Source organism: Caretta caretta, chromosome 17, assembly GCF_965140235.1.
Source record: "Caretta caretta isolate rCarCar2 chromosome 17, rCarCar1.hap1, whole genome shotgun sequence".
Lineage (NCBI taxonomy): Eukaryota > Metazoa > Chordata > Testudines > Cheloniidae > Caretta > Caretta caretta.
In genome coordinates, this window is record NC_134222.1 from 10,126,449 (window position 1) to 10,146,839 (window position 20,391).

Below are 20,391 nucleotides of genomic sequence, written 5' to 3' on the forward strand. Positions count from 1 at the left end.
GTCAACCGCAGAGCTGTTTTATTTTAAATTGAATAATAAGACAATTAACGTGGGCAAACTACATGAAACCAACTGTTAAAATTTTGGTCTTAAACCAATTAAGTGAAAGATTGAGAGTTGCTGAGAAGCTGTTCAGGGTAAAAACACACAGGCCTCCGTTAAGTGCTGTATTTCAAATATTTCCCAGTGAAAAGAAGATTTTTATAGACATATGGGTGAGGTATGGGGGGGGGGGGTGTGTGCACGCATATGTATGTATGTTTGTGTTTTTGTGTGTATGTATTATAAAATTAAGTCTCTGGAGAATATTCTTTCTTGCATACAGGCCTCCATATTTTGATAGTAGGCCTTCAGCCTTCTCTGCTGGTTTTTTGAGGCAGAGACAAACTTGTGGGCACTCACTGAAGAGCCAGCCTATTTCTCTGTCTCTTGGGCTGCGGAGATTTCCTCTTCAGAGGACAGTCTTCAGAAATAAATAATTCTGTTTCACTTGAACTCTGAAATATATTGGATCAACTTGAAGTTCTTAAATTTTTCAAAAAAAAATAAAAAAATAAAATTGGAAAAATAAAGATAACATCTTCTGTGAAAAAATGTTCCCTGTTTTTGGACTGACTGCTCAAAATTTTGAAATTTCCCATATTTTTCAACTAGCTCTAATATTGGCTGCTAAAAAATATTCTACTTTAAAGTGAAGTTTAGTGAAAATTTCAGTAGCTCTCCCATCTTATAGGATTCGACTGTTTTGCTGAGATGGAACAAATGCCAGGGGAATGCAATGCCGGGGGGGGGGGGGGCGGAGAGTGCCAGGTTGCTGCTCGTTGTTCTCCAAGTGCATTGAAGATGGAAGGAAAATGCCGACTATTCTATGTCCAATAGGGCTCCACCTCAGGGGGATGGCCTGCCTTAGAAAGGTGCCTGTACAGCTCCCTGCGCCCAACTGTGTGCCTGTTGCTCTCGCAAAGCAGGAATCTGGTGTCAAACTGTCTTCAGTTAGGCCAAATGTAGCATTAGTCAAAGCTCCCAACACAACTATAGGACTCACCTTGTGCCTCCGATTGTTGGCTACCTGGATTTGGCCCTTATATTGGAATAGAATTCTTTTTTTCTAGAAAAGATAACTCAGAAAGTGCATCTTAAATGCCAAATGGAATTTTATGTTGGTTTTACAGATTATGTACCTTTTTGGTAGGAAAATATTTAGATAAATGTCTCCCTAAGGCAGCTGAAGAAGAAAGAGAATCTCTGTACTGTCAGTATATGTGCCTGTAGGGCACATGTAGTTTTAGCTGAATAAAAAGTCAGTCGGACGGAAATAATAACAAATTCCATGGGGACCCTGGTATCTTCTTGCTTTTGTGTTTTCACACCACTGAATCTAATTTGTCAACCAGTAGTGCACAGTATTCGATAGTGTCTGTGAAAAAGCTTAGTTTGCTTTTTTCCTCATCATGCACTAACTGTAGCTTTTAATTATTTAAGGGTTTGAGATTGGGTATTGCATAAAGATATGACACCATGTTATGAATTGAAGTATGTTTGCTTTATTAAAACTACCTCTGTAGGTTCATTCAGCACCTGATTCGTGAAATAGCATGTTCAGAGCATGTGGCAAAAGGCTGGTAGTAAGAAGAATCTGGGTTCCATTCCTGCCTCTCTCATCATTTTGGAATGTGCTCTTGAGCAAGTTGGTTGCGGTACTATGTTGTAAGGATTCCTCATATCCGTCACAGCAATTCTCATTTAATTGATATAAATTACAGACTTATAGCAGATACAAAATTATAGTTGTTATTCATTTCAAAATTATAGTAGGAGGAAATCTAAACAAAAATTGCAGCAGTTATTTTTCTGATTGATTTAACTATTTGCAAAAAATTACCAAAAGATGATTGTTCCTTAAATGTTTCAAGCCAAGTAAGTTTATTTTCCCATCAGCATTGCTATAACATACGACCAAACACCAAGCCATAACTTCATGTTATAGCATCTGTTAAGTTAATTGTCAGTGTCCTTGTTCAGTCTGGTTTATTTTATCTGAGTTCTTTTAGTTTGACCTTTGCTTTATGTTTCACTCTGATACTTGAGTCAGGGAGGGAGAAATGGAAAAAACAGGTCCTTTTTATTAGACTGGAAAAATCATTTGTAGTTAAAAATCTATGTTGTACACCCATCTTGCAAAATTACCATTGCAATGTAGATTTTTCTCCATGTCTGGAATTAGAGGTGGAGTCAATCTTGGAATTGGTGCTTAGAAATTGCTTACACAAAATATTGAATGTTTAATTAGACTAGTCTGTAGTGAGATGAGTTTTCTGTACACTTATTGTATGTTGATATGTTACTTCCCCAAACACCTTTCAGGGTTAAGAAAACTGCAAGCTAATTTGTAGCTTCACAATAAACTGCTGATTTTAAAAGCATTTGTGCAGTTGGGTCAGAATATTTAAAAAAAGCTTTTTAAGTAATGATTTGATAACACATACTTGTGTAAAGCTAGGGGCTGTTTATTTGGCTGAGTCAGGCATAAAAATCTTTACAGGATTTATTTGTGGGTTAAGTGTACCCAACTCATCAAACAGGATTGACTATTTCCACAGGATTTTCCATATAATTACAACATAGAATGCAGTACTTTTCCTCTGTGTGTAACTCTCAAGGTTGTATAATTCATTAAATATTTCTCAGCTTGCATAAGTGGCCAGATCCTACATCTCAAGGTGGCATAAAACTAAATGGTCACTCAGGCATTTCCGTCATGTTATCAAAAATACAAAGTGCTGCCTTCAGTTAGAAAGTGGTGTGTTGTGGGCTGGAATGGGGCATTTAGAGAATCTGAGTAGAATAGCAATTGTTAATTACAAAACAGAAATAGAAAAAGCATTCAAGAATGAACTAATAAATTCTAGTAAAAGTTAGATTCTTCATTTTTTCTTTCTATTATCCTAACATTTTCAACTTGCAGAACCTTAAGAGAGTGGTGCTTATAGTACTGAAAATTGGTAAGGTTAATCTCATTCAAACTTGGTCACGTAAGGGAGGATGACATATATTAAACTTGTAATGTCTGTGGTGGTTTTACACCTTTGTCTTGTATGCAAGATTTGGGGATAATTTTTAGTTGAACTTTTTTTGCAAAGAGTCTTCCAAATTTTGGATAGGCCAGTCAGTTTTGTGTGTGTGTGTACTAATAAGATGTGAGGGTAGTTCTAAGTTTTGTATAAAATAAAATACATGCTGTAAATAAACCAAAATTATTTAAACTTTAAATGCTACAGAAGGTCCTTTAAAAAAAAGAGAGATCTGACTCCTTCAGGTAATATATATAATATGAGAAGATGAATATATTGCCTGAAGGAGTCAGATCTTTTTTTTTTTCAAAAGGACCTTCTGTAGCATTTAAAGTCTAAATAATTTTGGTTTATTTACAGCATGTATTTTATTTTATATTTATACAAAAATTAGAACTACCTTTGCATCTTATTAGTAATACCGCCATGACTACAGGGGTCATTTTGCAGCATGTGTAATGTGTCTAAATTTTGTTAAGTCAGCTATTGTGCAGAAATCCTAAACTGAACAGTATAACCTCATCCCTCTAGTTTTAATGCCTTTCCTGGTTGAGATTGTGGAGCTGGTAGAAATTTCAATATCTGTTCTCCCCCTCCTCCTCCCCCCCCCCCCCCCAAAAAAAAAAAAGATGGTTGAACTAGGCCAGTGGTTCTCAAACTTTTGTACTGGTGACCCGTTTCATATAGCAAGCCTCTGAGTGTGGGAAACCCCCCCCCCATATAAATTAAAAACACTTCTTAATATATTTAACACTATTACAAATGCTGGAGGCAAAGTGGGGTTTGGGATGGAGGCTTATAGCTCGTGACCCCCCTGCCCCATGTGATAACCTTGGAACCCCCTCAGGTTTCCCAACATCCCCACCCAACCCCCCAACCCCGCCCATTTGAGAACCCCTTTGGTAGGCTGAGCCCTTCTGAGCAGATAAGGTTGGATGATGCTCCAGTTGCCTGAGAAATTGCTCAAGTGACCATCTTTCAGAATGAGCCAAAGCTTTTCTTTGGGTAGCATTTTCAGGCTGTTCTGGCCTGTGCTGTTAAGCATTTAACTTTCATCTTTTTAATATAAACAAAAGCAAATGTTGAAGATTTAAGCCAAAAGCAGAAGAGTTGAAAGGGAACTACTGTGACTTGGCTTGTTCAAGCATTTCTTGCCATCGTACTGCTGCCCTTTGTTAGCTTTCTGTTTCCAGTTTTTATTTATACCACTTTGTTGTGAATTATAAACTGACCAGAGATAAATTACACCATCAAATCCTGTTGGCAACTGGAGGGCAGTCCATGATATTGAAATAGCCATTGTAAACTTCCATCAATATGATGGCTGCAAACCATTTCCAGAAATTTTAAAAAGTGTGTATGTGTAGATACACATACATATTCACACAGATGATATATTTTTGTTGGGGAAATCATTGTATTTCCTATATTTTTGTATAAAAAAACCCTAAATTTCTACACAAGGTAACATCCATGAGTATTTAGAACTAGGTACTGATATTTTTCTGCAATGTTATCTGGCATACATGGTAGTGCTCAAGTTGAAACTGATTAATTCAATATCCCACATTTGTTCATTATACATTCTGCTTATCCTACAGGAAGCTTTATTGTATTTGGTTTCAACCTCTAACTGAGCTCTTTGGAGTTTGAATATATCAGTTTTGTGGAGTATTGCTGGGCTTTTGGAAGGCTCTTTTTACTGGTTGATCGGGTTATTGTTATTTTTCTATTTTTGATCAATTTAACTATTTTTTTTGACCAGCTGAAAATTTGTCATTTTTTTATATTTAGATAACCTTTGCTTGGGAAATAAACTATTTTGTTTTGTTTAAATATAATACCTTATATTGATTGCTGCATAAAAATATGAACACATTTCAAGGTCAGTGATTCTAACCGAAGTGCATGCAGATTTTCTGTTTCATACCAAGTTACTGGTTGCAAAGATGGGATATTCTTTATGGTTGGCTCTTTCATAGGAACGATAGATAATACTCCAATCAGTGTGCATAGCTATTTCTTTCATGTGGACAGCAGTGTCTGAGACAAATAATCTTCATAAATTGGATTTCAGTTATCAGCACTTGTTAAATGCCCTCATTTTATTACGCGTCATATGAGTTATAAATCAGATCTAGGTTAAGGATTGCTTCCTCTTTGGGACTGTACTATCAAGAATATTTAAATTGGGTAACCATAATCTGTTATATAGATGTTTTTGAACAATTCTATATGTAAAAGAACAGAGGCATTCATTTTTTTCATAAATGTAACTGATTTTAAGGATAGTGTATTGACAGTGTTTTAGAAAACTCTACATAGGAGTTTTGATTTTTGTTTCTTGACATTTAGATTGTATTGTTCATATGAAACTATTTTATCTTGTGGTCTGATTGCTCCTTTCCAGGGAAATGATTCTCCTATAGAGGCGACAAGTGGCATACTTGGTTAAAATCTGTTACGTTCAATGCACCAGTTCATATTTGCTTTTAAAAATCATGCTTTTTAATAGGTTTGTTTTAATTTTTAGATAGATTTAGTGCACATAAAAGCTAGCATTTTTATTTTTTATTTTTTTTTTTTAAATTCAAGTAGATTCTGTTAATTCATTATTTTTGAGTGCCTAGGAAGTTTATTATTTTAACCCGTTTGCTCTGGGAGTCAGTTTCTTGACATAAACCATTGCAACAATTGAACACTGAAGACCCTCACCGTAGAGGTATTGAAGAAAAATTAATGTATGAGAGCTTCATTGTATATGTTTGCTTTTTCCTTGTTTCTGTTACTACTAATGGTAAGTGAACTTGAAGTTGTCCATTTGAAGTTTTAACAGTTTATTTTTAAGAAAATAGCTCTAGAAGTTATTGTAGTTACTGTTCACACAATGTCCAATTCAGGGAAACAGTAATTAAATTTTCATGGAACTTGAATTTTTTAAAAAAGTGTCTGAACTTGGGAAAAATTAACAAGTAATGATAGGGACTGCCAACTCTTCTCCCTTAAATCACCACACGTTTTCAAGATGGTAACTACTTTGGTTATTGCCAATTCAACCTGAATTTGTTACTCCTGGATTTCCTTCAGAGGTTGGTTGCTCATTAGTTTAGTGACTTGTTATAGCGATTTTCCACTTAAGATTTCATGTTGGCAAGCAGGGTAAACATGGTAAACATCTGGAATGTCATCTGGAATTCCATCTCCTGATAAGGAGGAGCCATACCCAAATATTTGGCTTCGCTAATAGACACAAGGGGAGAAAACTAACAGGTACCATATTTCCCTTGTTGTGTATTGCATATAATGAAAATGAGGGTAAAAATCTCTTCACAAAATGTAGATCTTGGTTCCTTGTCCTGTAGAACTTTTGAAGGTTCAACATCCCACCTTTTAAGATGTAAGACTTCACAATACACATGTTCCAATCCCTCCACCTCCCGAAAAGAAGTCCTCCAGCAAAACTAAGGAAGACCAGACTTGGCATTCTTGATATTTCTAACGGTTAAAAAGGAAAAAATCAGAATCATCATCCCCTCTACTTTAACATGCACCTTTAAACCTCTGTACATCTCTTGTAAAAGGAAACATTCCAATCTTTTTTTTTAAAAAAAAAAAGCTCTTTGTAGGTCAGTATACGAGAATTCTAGTCCTAATAACCCACTTTTAGTTGCATTCTGTTTAATATGGAATGTTGTTTTAATGTCTGTATATGAATTTCCTTTGAGGTTTTGTAGAATTAATTGCTTCACTGTTGCCAAGTACAGTAACAGCACACGTTGCAGATGTGTACCTGTGCTGCTGAACGTGAAGTAGTAATGGGCAGATGCCATGGAATGTTATGCTAAATGCATTCCATTTGCCAAGGAAACGTCTAAGATGCGGAACCTAGAAGCTTTTCTGGGAAAGGGAGATGTCAGTGAAAACAGGCTGGATGAATCTTTTATTTCCTTGGTGAATAAGCAAAATCCCAAGCTCATCTGGTGAGTGAATTTAAGGCCTGAATACTTAAAGACTGGATTGAGTAGAAGGTCAGGCTGTGGGTTTGAGTATAGAACGGTTAGGGAGTGGCGGGGGGTAGCCTTGCAATTCTGAAAACCAAGGATTTGTCTGGTCTACACAGACCTAGGTATAACACAATAATGAAATGAATTATTATTCACAACTTCAGTTATTTTAGTGCATATCTGTGTGTTAATGCTTATTTCAGATGGAGTGTCCTATCTTGCTATAACTAACTATTAAAAACTTATATGTGTTGATTTAGCTATTTTGATTCCAGTTAAACAAGTAGTATCGTAAGATTAGAAGTAGGAAGGCTGAGAGGAGCCCTAGTTCAGGAGTGTAGTTAAGTACACACTAACTTTCTGTAATTTTGACTTGATGTGTATAGTGTTTATTTTAGAAAGCTCTCATTCTTTCATGTCTGATTCAAATCTTTTCTACTTTTATATGTAACCCGTTTATTAGCCATCTACCTCTAGCTTGTGGAGGATGATTTATTTAATATAATAGTAATAAAATATTATGGATGAGAGTAGTCTAATGTGGCTGCTTGTGAAGCACATACTCCGTATCTAAAGAGGATTCTAGGGAGATGGCCCTTTTTCCCAGATAAATGTAAATCCTTAGACTAAAGGTAGTTTGGCAGCAATGAAAACTTTTCCTCTGTTACGAGACCTACCAAATAGATGGGATAATCGTCATGTTCCTCTCTTACTACACAGAATCTGGTGAGGTTTAACTTTTATAAGTTATTTATAACTCATAATTCTAATTTTTGTATATTCTAAGTTTTCTAAATTTGGAACAAGCAAGTTTTTGCATTTTAAAATCTGTGATGATCGTTCAGTATATCTTACCTGTTTATTGATCTAATTGTCCCAATCTAACCTACTGAGGAGACGGCTATAAAGACGACATTAGGTAATGGTTGAGGCATTTGCCAGTCTCTCTATTTTTACAGAGAAAATAGCACAGAAAATACCTTCCTAACATTACTCAGTTTATTTCCATGTTGTAGCATGTATATATGGATAGAAATTTGAACTGTGCTTTTGTTTTTGCTGCAAGTACCACTCAAGTTCTTACTTGCGAGAAATTGTACATGCGCTTCTGTGGTAGGTTAGCTGTGTTGCTTGCACACCTCTCCAAGCTATTGACTGGGAAACTTAGCTTTTTTGCCATGATCTGCAGGTGCTGTTTGCCATCCTGAGCGGAAGTTTTTTGCAGACTTCATCATATTGCTGTTCTTTACACATACCTAACCTCCAACAGAACACTAAGGCTCATTCGCAAGCAGTAACAATTTACTTTACACAGGTGTAGAAGCTGTGTTTGATTGTTCAAAGTGAATCCATCTGTGAGCTGGAGTTGATGGCATGTCCCCATAACCATAGGCATGGAAATGGTACATAAAACACTGTGGTGCAGAAATCCATCCCCTGTTACTCAAGCTTAGATATTCATTCTGGTGGTATGATATGCCTAAACTCATAGCCCACTGTTAGCGTGACATAGGTACCCATTTATAAAGTGTTTGTCCGTTTAAAATATGCATAGGTGCCAGTCAGTTACCTGGTTAGAGCAGTCTAAGAATGCACTTTTTTACAAGGATTCACGACCATTAATTCTAATGGATGGTATTGCACTGCCGAATAACTTAATTTTGTTTCACTTGTTTATGTTTAAATAACTTTACTGAAAGTGGCATAACATTTATAGAAATAAAATCTAAACAATAATATACATAAAGAAAATATAAATAACAAACTTGGGAATCTAGCAATAAAAAACTCAATCCCTATGGAAAATATGGAGTGAGAATCTGTCCTCTACAGTAAATACCAGATAGTTGAATGAAAAATTTAGTCATAAGATTCCAAATGTTAAACAATCCATCTTGACAACATAGCTCAAATTATAGGGCGAGAAGATGGAGATCTAATGTCTTAATAAGAAGTTGTATACCCTCCGTATAGTACTGAAGGATTAATGGAACATCTGAATTAATAGTACACCACTCTTCTAGTATCAATGCAAAATATTGCTTTCTAATCTTTTGTAATATTGAATTCTGCAACTGCAGAAAGACAGATGTTCTCCTTCTTGGCCAATAATTATTGCAGGCTTCTCTAGTCACTCTTTCTCTGAAGATTTTCCTGATTAAAGCTTATGCCAGAAGCAGCTGAAGATTAACAATATTGTCACTTTTTGTCAATCACATGTGTCAACCTGAATTGATGCACCGAAGGAAGAGATGTGCAGCGGACTTTCCCATTCTGTCTTAAGAGCTCTCTGACTGACAGTGTTTCATGAGACATGACCTGCACAAATGAATCATTTAAAAATTATTCCAGCTCCCAATGAGAAGGATGACTGGTCACACTATCAGAGTGCCTATTAGAGTACTCTGACCTCTCATTCTTTCACAGGACCTTTTCAAAATGTTATACGGTAGGTCTTTTACTCTTTGAATTTCTATCTTCTCCTTCCCTCTTCGTTACTCATCCTTCTTTCTTGCCGTCTTTCATAAACATTGTCTGAAAATCTATTTTATGCATCAGAAAAATAGAAATACCTTTATTCCAAAAGCTGGAAAACCAGTTGGATAATGTCACTTGTAACTGAAGCTATAAATCCTAGAACCTCCTGTCTATGTGCACAAATGCACCACACTGACAAAGGAGTTATCGTTTGAGGCCAGATAAAAGTATACATTCATAGCCAGGAGTCTAACCCTAAATGATAAACCAAAGTGGTGTGGGGGTTTTTTGCCCAGCCTGATCAATTATACAGTCATTTACTAATTAGCAAAGTATCTAAGTTTATATAGCTGAACCAACAGTAAGAGTAAATATGCCTTATCTATGACTACGCTGAAGTTGGCATGTGACGTATCTTGACAGAATTTCAAAGGGGTGCAGCTTTTAAAATATATGTTCTCAGACACACGTGTTGAAAACAATTTCCATTTTTAGACTTTTGTCATCGTATTAGTTATATGGGCACAAGGGAAGCATGTTTTAATGATCTGACATAAGCTCAAAAGGGACAGTAATCTAATTCAGGAGTAAGATGCAAGAAAGAGGCATTTTGTATTGCTTCTTGCATTGATGAATTAAGCACTAAGATTTCTGAGACATGGCCATCGGAAAATTTTTGTCAGCCTCCCAAGGAAGTTTTTTCTGCTGACCAGGCCTCTTGTTGATCAGTGATATCAGTTCACACCTGCATGAATGTTACAGGATGAATGTCACTGATACCACCGAAAATGGCTAAGTGAAGGGTTCATACAGCAGCATACACTGGCTAATGGCAAATAACCTATTTTTATTTTTGAAAAACTAACAGATCAAAATTGTATCTTTTCTGTGTAATCTTCATTTTATAGAAACAATCTGCTTTTTGGGATTTTATTTTTACTGTAGCCAAATATTGGTTTTGTGAGGTTTTTCCTTAGTATTGTCTGAATATGAAACCGCTTCTGTCTAGAAAATGTGCCTATAGTTAGGGAGATTTGTATACATACTGAAAAATATCAAGCAAAACAGCGTCAATGCTTTTCTTTGCTTTAACTTATCAATGACATGAATGTTAATCACAGTAACCCCTGTCAATTTTTACAAAACCGTGAATCATTAGCAGCCACCTTGGAGCCACCTAAAATTTCCTGAAAGTGTTAAAAATATATATACTTCAAAATAACAGACAGTTTTATGATAAGTTAAATAATACTTGCCACTTATGTAGCCCCTTTGATCTCAGGATCTGAGTACTTTACAAATTAGCCTCATGACTCCCCTGTGAGGTGGATGATGACGTACCCATTTTACAGGCTAATCCAAAGTACTCTTAATTGACTTGCCCACAAGCCATTCATACGGTACCCAGGAGTCCTGTTTCCATCACCTGAATAAGTACTAAACACTGATTTTTCTTTCTTTGACGTTAGTTTCTTTTTTTAATGTGCATAATATTGGATCATTATTCCTCTTGCAGATTATGCATATGAGAGTGTAGTTTTTAGTCAGTTGTTCCATCAAGTACTTACTTGACCATAAGTCTCTCTCTCTCTCTCCCCCCCGCCCCATTCCACTCTTATTGCATCATTAATCACTTCTTTGTCTTAAATCGTGACCACAAGATTGTGACTTTGTTGTTGAGCAAATAGAAATTACATAATGAGGAAAGTCTTAATATGTTAGCTTTGTGTAGAAATACTTTACAATATTTTGTCATTTTCTCAATATCCTATGTTCTCAATTCCAAATGTCTGAAGGTATTTATTTTAAAAAAAAAATTGGTAGTAACTTGTCTGTCAGTTTGTCATCCATAAAAATACTTCTCCCCTTAATTTGTACTGCTTCTTACATTGCTTCCTCTTTTTATGCATGGCTGCATTTAACAGTTGTACTGCAGCCTTCCATGCATACTGTGCTGTATCGAAGCTGTAAACTGCAACAAGTGCATAATAATACAAGCACTTGAAGAATTTCCCATTTAAACATCAAATTAATTTAATCTTGAGTCTCAATAATTATATAATTGAGAGGATTTAGAGAATAATCTTAAAATAGATGGTGTAACTTATTGCAGGACCACAGGCCATGTTCGGTTCTCTCTTCCTTTCCCACGCCTTCAGGGAATGAATCTTCACTCATCATACCACTAGTTAAATAGGAGATTTTCAGACAAGTGGTTTTACTGGGCATCAGAGAGCCTGAACATTTTACTCTTGCCAACCAGAAGAACAGAGCCCACAACACCCCTTACGCAATAGATGGTGGTTCCACTGCCAGTTAATAATTAACATGGGTTGAGAGGAAATGCCAGCATATTTTTAACTATAAGTGAGGATATATAGAAATATAATTTCATGAGATTTTATTCCATTAATTCTTATACTATTCTTAACCAGACCAGCCTTTTCTTATTTTGCATATTAATATGAAACAGGTGTATTACAGGAGAATTATAATTAATGGGTTATTGCATTTGGGAAGTGGCAAGAAGAAACAGACATGGCACCATGTCCTAATGTGCTAAAGTGGCTGAATGAGAGAATTCCTGTCTCTGTTTCAAAGGGCATCCTGAAATGTGAAAATTATAAGAACTTCTCTGGTTAGAAAATAAACTGTTGAAACCTTTTCCCATGGTAACATAGCAGTTGAACACATCTTCCACCATTTACTTCCCCAGGACCTTGCTAATTCATATTCTGCTAATCCACATACCCCATAACTTGCCCAAGACATGGTGGTCTCATCCCAACCTAAATTTGAGTTTTCTGAAACTTCTTTCCTTATTAATATACTATAGGTAAAGCTGTGAGATTGTCACGGAGGTCACCGAAGTCATGGATTCCATGATTTTTCCGTGACCTCAGTGACTTCTGGTGCAGTTGACATGGGGGTTGCCTGAGGAACTTGGGCAGCCCCTGGACCAGTTGCACCAGCTGCTGCTGGGGCAGTCTCAGGCCACTGCCTTCCTCCCACTCCCCAGCAGGAGTTTGTGGGGCGGGGGAGGGTGGAGGGCCTCAGGGCAGGGGGTTGGGGCACGGGAGGGGGTGAGAACTCCAGGCGGTGAGAACTCCAGGCGGTGCTTACCTCAGGGGCCTCCCCGGAAGCGGCAACATTCCTCGGCTCCTCGGGGGAGGCAGTGCCATGGGGTCTGCGTGCTGCCTTCCCTTGCAGGCACCGCCCCCGCTGCTCCCATCGACCACAGTTCCCGGCAAATGGGAGTTGCGGAGCCAGCGCTCGGGGAGGAGGCAGCATGTAGAGCCATGTGGCTGTGCCTCTGCTTAGGAGCTGAGGGATGTTGCTGCTTCCAGGGAGGCACGGAGCTGAGTAGGGAGCCTGCCAGCCCAGCCAAACCCTCCACACCAGCACCAGCGCGGGTCCCAGGCCGTGCGCCACTACCGCGCCCAACCCTCCTCCGAGCACCATCAGCTTATATCTCCGAGCACCCCTGGGCCACCATCCTCCCCAAGATTTAGTCGGGAGTATATAGTACAAATCATGGACAGGTCACGGGCCATAAATTTTTGTTTACTGCCTGTATCCTGTCCATGACTTTTACTAAAAATACCCATGACTAAAGCGTAGCCTTAACTATAGAACATGAGTTATGTTTATACATTATTGAAATTAAGTTAATTCATCCAGGAGCAAAGTACGCTTTCATGCAATATTCTTGGTTTGTTTACTTACTTGTCAGTTTGCAAAATTTACTAATTTTGGTGGGTCTCCAAGTCGGTGTGAATTAGTGAGAGTCTATTGTGATCCGCATTTTTCTTTATAATTGTTCTGAAGCAAACTGGTACACTTTGTAGTTCTAATTTTATACAGCTACTTAACTAATTACAGTTGTCAGTAGCAATTTTCATCTGCTGGTAATGTTCAGTTTAGCTCTGTAATGTAGCTCCAGTGACCTCCTACTGGCCAGCATATACTATAGATCAATTTAAATAGGAAAAATGCAAGTGTCAGTTAAAATATTTTATTGAAATCCCATAACTTTAGACATAGTCTGTTATTTTAGCTAAATATTAACAGACCTAAGCAAAGGCATTGACCTGGTTGGGCACCAGCTGTTTAAGAGGCTGCCACATTTGCAAAAGACAGATACACTGAGCAAGTCCTGCTTTCACTCTTGTTTAGAGATCCTCATTAAATTATCCAGACACAATAATCAGATAGCTGCTGTTCAAGTTAATGGCACCTCTGAGCCCCTGTCAAGAGAGCTTTATTTAATGCGCAACAGACCTGGAGTGGTGCAGGTGCCATTTCAGGCCCTCATTTAATTTAAGCGGCTTTAGTTGGCATGGCAACTAGTTGAGACATCTGGGAGACATTATGCTAGGGATTGAGATTTAGGAGGATTTGTGGTATAGCAAAACAGAAATCTTATAATAAAGTGCACAGTATTGCTTTTGGGTTTTTGAATATTTTATTGGAAAATGTAGAATTTCAGGATAAGTTGCAGCCAGCAGGTAAAACGAAGTGTAAAAAGGCTGGCATACCTATTAAAAGGAGGCCTTTGCAAAGTGAAAATTGCATTATTAAACTAAAAATTATTGTATTCCGATGTTGCTGAACTTCTCTTTGGGTTACATTTACTAGAGAAGTTCTAGGGAAGTTTTTGTTAGAAAATTATGTGATGTGTCATTAATTTATGAAATATAACTCAGTGGGTTTTAGTACTGTGCCACTTTAAAAAATTGAATGCATTTTTAGATGATGTATAAAACCTGGTTAGATAGGGCACCCAAAAAATTGGATACTTGAAAGGAATGAAGTGACCGGTAATGTATATGAAGCAACAGACAGGTTTGGTGGGGTAAGCAATCATTTGGCTGGGGAAGAAAGGAGGTTGCAGGATCTTACTGGGTCATCATACATGAGGTTTAAACTGTGCTGATTGACTAACCAGAGGAGAGGTAAGAAGGGGTCGAAATTCCTGAGAAGGCTCGTCTGTTTATCAACTTACTGGCTTAGAGTTCAGAAAGATATCTGTCTCACAGTTAGTTTGCTGTCATTTGCAGAGTTATTTAGCAGAGGATTTAGCCTAGCTATAAGTATTGAGGTAGTGGATGCATCGACGATCTAGTGGTTTTACAGGTTAAAGGTGGGGTTTTTAAAAAGCACTCAACTCAGCATTGACTTAATCGTGTTCCCACTGCAATCATTGGTAAAGCTCCTATCGACGTCAATGGCTGCAGAGTTAGGGTCAACACTTTTGAAAATCCCACTGAAAGGTGCTGAGTTTACAGAATTGCCATGGCTGGTGCGCAATGGATAGGAATGCTACTGGATTTTGCCTCATTCATAAGGATTTTTGTTTCCAAAAGTCAGTGTCAGGTGTGGAAAGATAGAATTTTCTCTTCTGGATTAGTCCATACATTTTGTTATCCTGCTTCTGGCAGTGGCCTGATGCTTCAGAGGAAGGCAGGAAAAATATTATGCCCTTCACCAGTTGTGCAGTGCTGTATTTTGGTGGGTGGAAGTTGAGCTGTTCCTGTCCCCTGCAGATGATCAGCTTATATCTCGAAGCACAGGAGAGCCGATTACAATTCTCTTATCTTGAATTGCAAATGAGAGAGTGTGGTTCAGTGAAGAAGACACTGGACTGGGTCTTGAGAGACCTGTACTCTATTTCTGGCTCTGCAGCTGACCTGATGTGTGACCTTAGCAAGGCACTTCCTCTCTGTGCCTTTGTTTCCCCTCCTAACCTTTTTGGCTACTTGGATTGTATACTCTTTGGGCCAAGGAATATCTCTTAACTGTGTGTTTGTACTATGCCCACCACTACTATCTAACCAAAGCGGGGGCTCTAGGTATTATTATAATATAAATAATAATAATAATAGTGTATTGAAAATAAGGCCACAATATTTGACTGACCATCTGCAATAGTGAGTACATTAAGTTACTTGTATATTAGTACAGCAAATCCCAGAATTTCCCTTTTCTTTTCAAATGTGGCTGTCCCCTGAAAAGCAGCTATGTCAACAGAGTATGTTTCTTTATTCTTTTATCAAACTTGCTCAGTTTATACATCAAAATAAGATTTTCTGGACCGTCAGCATTAGAAATTCAACCTGTTACTTGAAAATCAAGACATACTGGCTCTACTTCAGACTGTCCATCATTGCAGACGCTCATCAACAATAAAGAATGCAAATCAGTACTTAGCTGGCAATTTTGTTGATGCAGGAGGCAGAATAAAATACAACTTGCTTTTCAGCAGCTATGTAGGCTCTTGGTTGCTGACATGAGCAAAAATGCGTCAGTAAAGTAAGCAGATATGTCTGATGTGGTGAGCAGCTATCTTCAGCACCCAAGGTACCCTTTTTGGTTTTTTTTTTTTTTTTTAAGAATTACTTTTTTGTCTATAACCCCGCATTCAGGAAATTGACAACTTCATCAATTTCCTGACAGTGTTGTTTCTGTGTTCCCTCTGCTGTATTTCTCCATTTGTGAAAGATAGTATTTTGCAATTGCTGGTGCTGTCTGAGCAGACATGCCCCCCTTCTTAATTTACATCTCTACATTGATGTCAGCAAGAATAACAGCACTTGGAATATTCAGCTACTGTTATCAATCACCAGCAGGCTCCTACACCTGTTGCTTTGTGTGTGACAGCACACCAGTTGGTGGCTTTTGCCTTTTCTTCCACATAGAGGTGCTATTTTTTTAAATTAGAACTTGAAAGAGATTTACAACCAGTGATTTGTATGTGTGTGCATGGGAGGAGATTTGGAGCTTGTGGAAGTGAAATATTGATAGTACAGGTAGAGATGGCACAATGCATGCAGATACTGTACAAGCTTCCTATAAGAGCAATGCACTACTGACCTACAATACCCATGCTTGGGCTGTATTTTCCAACTGTATTGACCTCTATCAATTGGTCTGGTTATGTGATGTGGATAAATTTCCACTAAGGATTAAGGTGATGCCACCAGCATCGCATGTAATTTATTATTTAATAAGAATTTTGAGCCCAAAATTACAGGTTTTAAAATACAATTAAATTAACACTGGGCATCTTATCCTTCATGAGCCATGTTTTGGCTTTCAAATAATTTTGTAATGTATATTCATAAGTGTAAATGTGGCTTTATTCAGTAATTAAGTTTTCTCTTGTAACTAAACTGTCAAGTAATTCTTGTGGAGGTCTGGAGATTTGACCTCTATTATATCAGTCAAGAAGCTTTATTCTTTTGTTATTCTACAGCTTTGAGCTATAAGAATTAAAATTCTTGTGAGCAAGAGTAACTGTTTCAAATGGATTATATGCTGCACTTTCTGTACTTTCCTTAACTAATAACTTGAAGATACGTTGTCACTGAATTGATGCAGAGTGACCTCCATAAGATTATCGTCTCTCCTCAACCACTCAGCTCGGATCATGTCAAAGTTTTTCTTTACCAGATTTTAAGAGGTAACTTTTTTGTTTAAAACTGATGAAACAATATTGAACTAAGTGGTGTATTCTTTCTTGGTAATTTTCTCTTGGGAGTAAAATTTCAGAAACTAGTGAGGCAAGTCTTTGTAATGTGTGGAACAAGATATATTTAACACATTGTTTTGTTACTTAATGTTGTCTTTGAAAGAATAGGAAAGGTGTACAAGAAGCTCTTGGCCTTGCTGCTTTTTTAGGGTACTGTATGTATGAAGGTGGCAATCCTTGTTCTTTAACCTGAATGACTTCTCTAATGGTTACTGAAAAGATGAAGCGCAACACTGATTTTTTTTAAACTATAGATCTTGTGAAGTAAAGTGGCCTTTTGGATTAGGCTGCCGAGAAGACACCTGAGGCCATCCTATCTGGTGAATACATTTTAGCCAGAACTAAATATGATGCTATATTGTAAAACAAAGTAACTGAAATTATTGTAGAAGTGGCCACTAAAATTGGCTTAGTAAAAATAATCTCATGAAAATACTGGTTATACATTTAGATCTTTCAGTGGATTTGGAAATTACAGATTCAGGTTACTGAGTTGGACTTCTGACTTTTGATCAGGCTAAACTGCCTCACTTCCCATGTGTTCTATTTGTTTTCCACAATGAAAATCAGCTGAAAATAAACAGAAGCCATTTTTTTCTTGATAAAAATAGTTATTGGGTCATATTCAGCAATGTCAGAACAAGGAGGTGTAAAGTACATCCAAAGGCGGTATTATCCCCCAGCCAAGCCTGTTGAACCAGAGGAGAGGTTTATCCCTCTGAAGGACATATTGTGTTTGTGCCTCTGATATGAGTTGGCTTCAGAGTAAGTGATAGTACACATCAATTTTAATTTCCATCAAGATGACAATGTCATGCTGCCAGTTGGATCCTCTTCTGTGAATAATTTTTTTTTTATTCCGTCTGCCCTGGTCACTTGACCTTTGACCTCAGCACTACCCATTTTGTCCCATATCCCTAAGTGAGGATCTGGTCACTTTTCTGTTGACCAGATTTTGTCCGCTACATTCCAGTACCTAATGAACTTCAGACCGACTAATTACTTTCATGGACGCTTACTCCATGGTGAGCTTTAGTGAGGTGCTTCCTGAATTTTTTGTTTGTTTGTTTAAAATGGACCGAAGTTGCAACCACAGAGACTAAAAGCACAGGGGAAGCAGCTGCGAGGGGGATAACTAATGTGAATGGTGTGTCCTTCTCCCCTCCCAGCCTGATGAAAGTTGAAAGGCCTCTAGTGGCAGGGACCAAATGCTCTGAGTTGCTTTGTTTTGTTTTGAAATTTTTTGTAGTAATAAAGTTAGCCCTCAGTAAAGGGCCTTGGGCTAAACTGTAGTTTGGGACTTTATTTTACATTCCATGGCTGGTGTATCTGCACATCGGTTTACAAGGTAATAGAGAACAGAAAATCATTACAGCAACTGTTAGCTGTAAAATAATTACATTGAACCAAAACCTATGTTGTATATTGTACAGCCTCACCCTACTTCCTCTTGAACACTCCTCTTAAAAACATCTAGTTATGCTTCAATTGAACGTTAGTGCTTAAAAAATTATGTAATTGAAGTAGATATATTTATTTATAAGAACTGTTTATAATGATGATTTTTATACAATAATATGTGTACTTTTATAGCAAAACAGAGGAAGAAAGTATATGTTGAAAAGTATGTCTGCTTAAATAATTTGCTCTCTATGACCTGGATCCTGCAAAGACTTATTTATATGTTTAACTTCATTCTTCAGTAGTAAAGTAGTGAGGTAAAGTCAATGGGACTACTAGCAGTGTGAAAAGTTAAGCAGATGCATAAGTCTTTGATGATGCCTTTCAGGAAAATATGCCTTCAGTCATAGATTATAGTAGAGAATGTATTTACTTTGTTTAATATTTCAGGTCTGAAATATCTACATTCAGCTGGGATTTTACATCGAGACATTAAACCAGGGAACCTACTTGTGAACAGCAACTGTGTTCTTAAGGTGGTATCTAAATTTATTTAAAATTTGTACAGTTTATTATATATCGGGGTCATGGTCAAAGAGATTTGTACTTTAATAAAATCTTTCCCCAGTTAAGTGTGTTCATAAGTAAAAACAGCCCCACACCTCCCCCCCAGAAAAACAAGAGTAAAGCTATACGAACAGAAAAATTTTTCCACTGACTTCAGCAGGAACTGCTGTGTGCTTAGCAGGTTTGAAAAGCCTGTAATACGTTTAAGTGTTGCTACAACACTGTCAGTAACACATTGCCACCGTGAAGGTGGCAATGAATGCTGGAGATTTCTCCCTTAATTTATTTTTATACTTTTAAGGGTGAGGAAATGTGTCCTACTGTAATTAAACCAGCTTTATTTGTTTTTAATTTAATTAGGTCCTTATTTTGAAAATCTTGTCTGGCTACTTTTTCCTTTATCCTAGTAAAAAGAAACTATAAAAAAAATTAAGAACAGCAGCAGTCTGTAGTGACAGGAAAGGCGAAATCTCACTGCTGACATCTTTAAGGAGCACCATCACAAAAGGAAATGTGTATTGGAATGAATCATTTTGAGCCCAGGAAGTTGTCAGTGATCTTTTAAGGGCAAAATGCTGGATTGGGATTTTAATATTAAACTTGACAGTGTAATGCCAGCTGAAAAATATATTGTCACGTCAAGAAAATCTAAATAATTGTAGACATTTTAGGTGTTTAAATATTTATGCAACTAAACAACGTACTTGGCCCTCCCCAAAAACAAACACTTTATTTAAATAAATAAGTAAATAGAGCTTGCTTATGCAGTTATTGCAGTATGCAGACTTTTAAAAACAATTAATGCTGGTTTGGGATTTTATACTTTGTTACTAAAGACATATCTGTGTGACATGCACTAAGTATTTTGGTAATTTTTTTTTTATTTATTTACCTTCTCAATTTAGATTTGTGATTTTGGATTGGCCAGGGTGGAAGAATTAGATGAATCTCGTCACATGACTCAGGAAGTTGTCACTCAGTATTACCGGGCTCCGGAAATCCTGATGGGCAGCCGTCACTACAGCAATGCTATTGATATTTGGTCTGTGGGCTGCATCTTTGCAGAACTACTTGGCCGAAGAATATTGTTTCAGGCACAAAGTCCCATTCAGCAGGTATAACTACATTTAACCGTAAAAGTCTTCCCTGTATTGTACTGCAGAATTCCTTGAAATGATCACATTTGAACCTCACACCTCTGCTCTTCTATTACCTGCTTTACACATAGGCAAAACACTTTCCAGTTTGGTCTGTGTGGAAATAAAGTGAATGTGATCTAACTGGGACCAACAGATTTTACCATTTAGCAAAAAGAAAAAAAACCTTTACGGGGTTTCAG

The 20,391-nt window shown here is 37.2% G+C and overlaps 1 protein-coding gene across 2 annotated transcripts in view; it reads left to right on the forward strand.

The window, feature by feature from the left end:
- NLK (nemo like kinase) overlaps positions 1-20,391 on the forward strand; it is a 112,306-nt gene that overhangs the window by 69,004 nt on the left and 22,911 nt on the right. For both annotated transcript variants that reach the window (XM_048823795.2, XM_048823793.2), the window contains exons 4-6: positions 16,909-17,015; positions 18,936-19,021; positions 19,958-20,167. In XM_048823795.2, the coding sequence (XP_048679752.1) occupies positions 16,909-17,015; positions 18,936-19,021; positions 19,958-20,167 (403 nt within the window). The remainder of the gene's footprint in view (positions 1-16,908; positions 17,016-18,935; positions 19,022-19,957; positions 20,168-20,391) is intronic.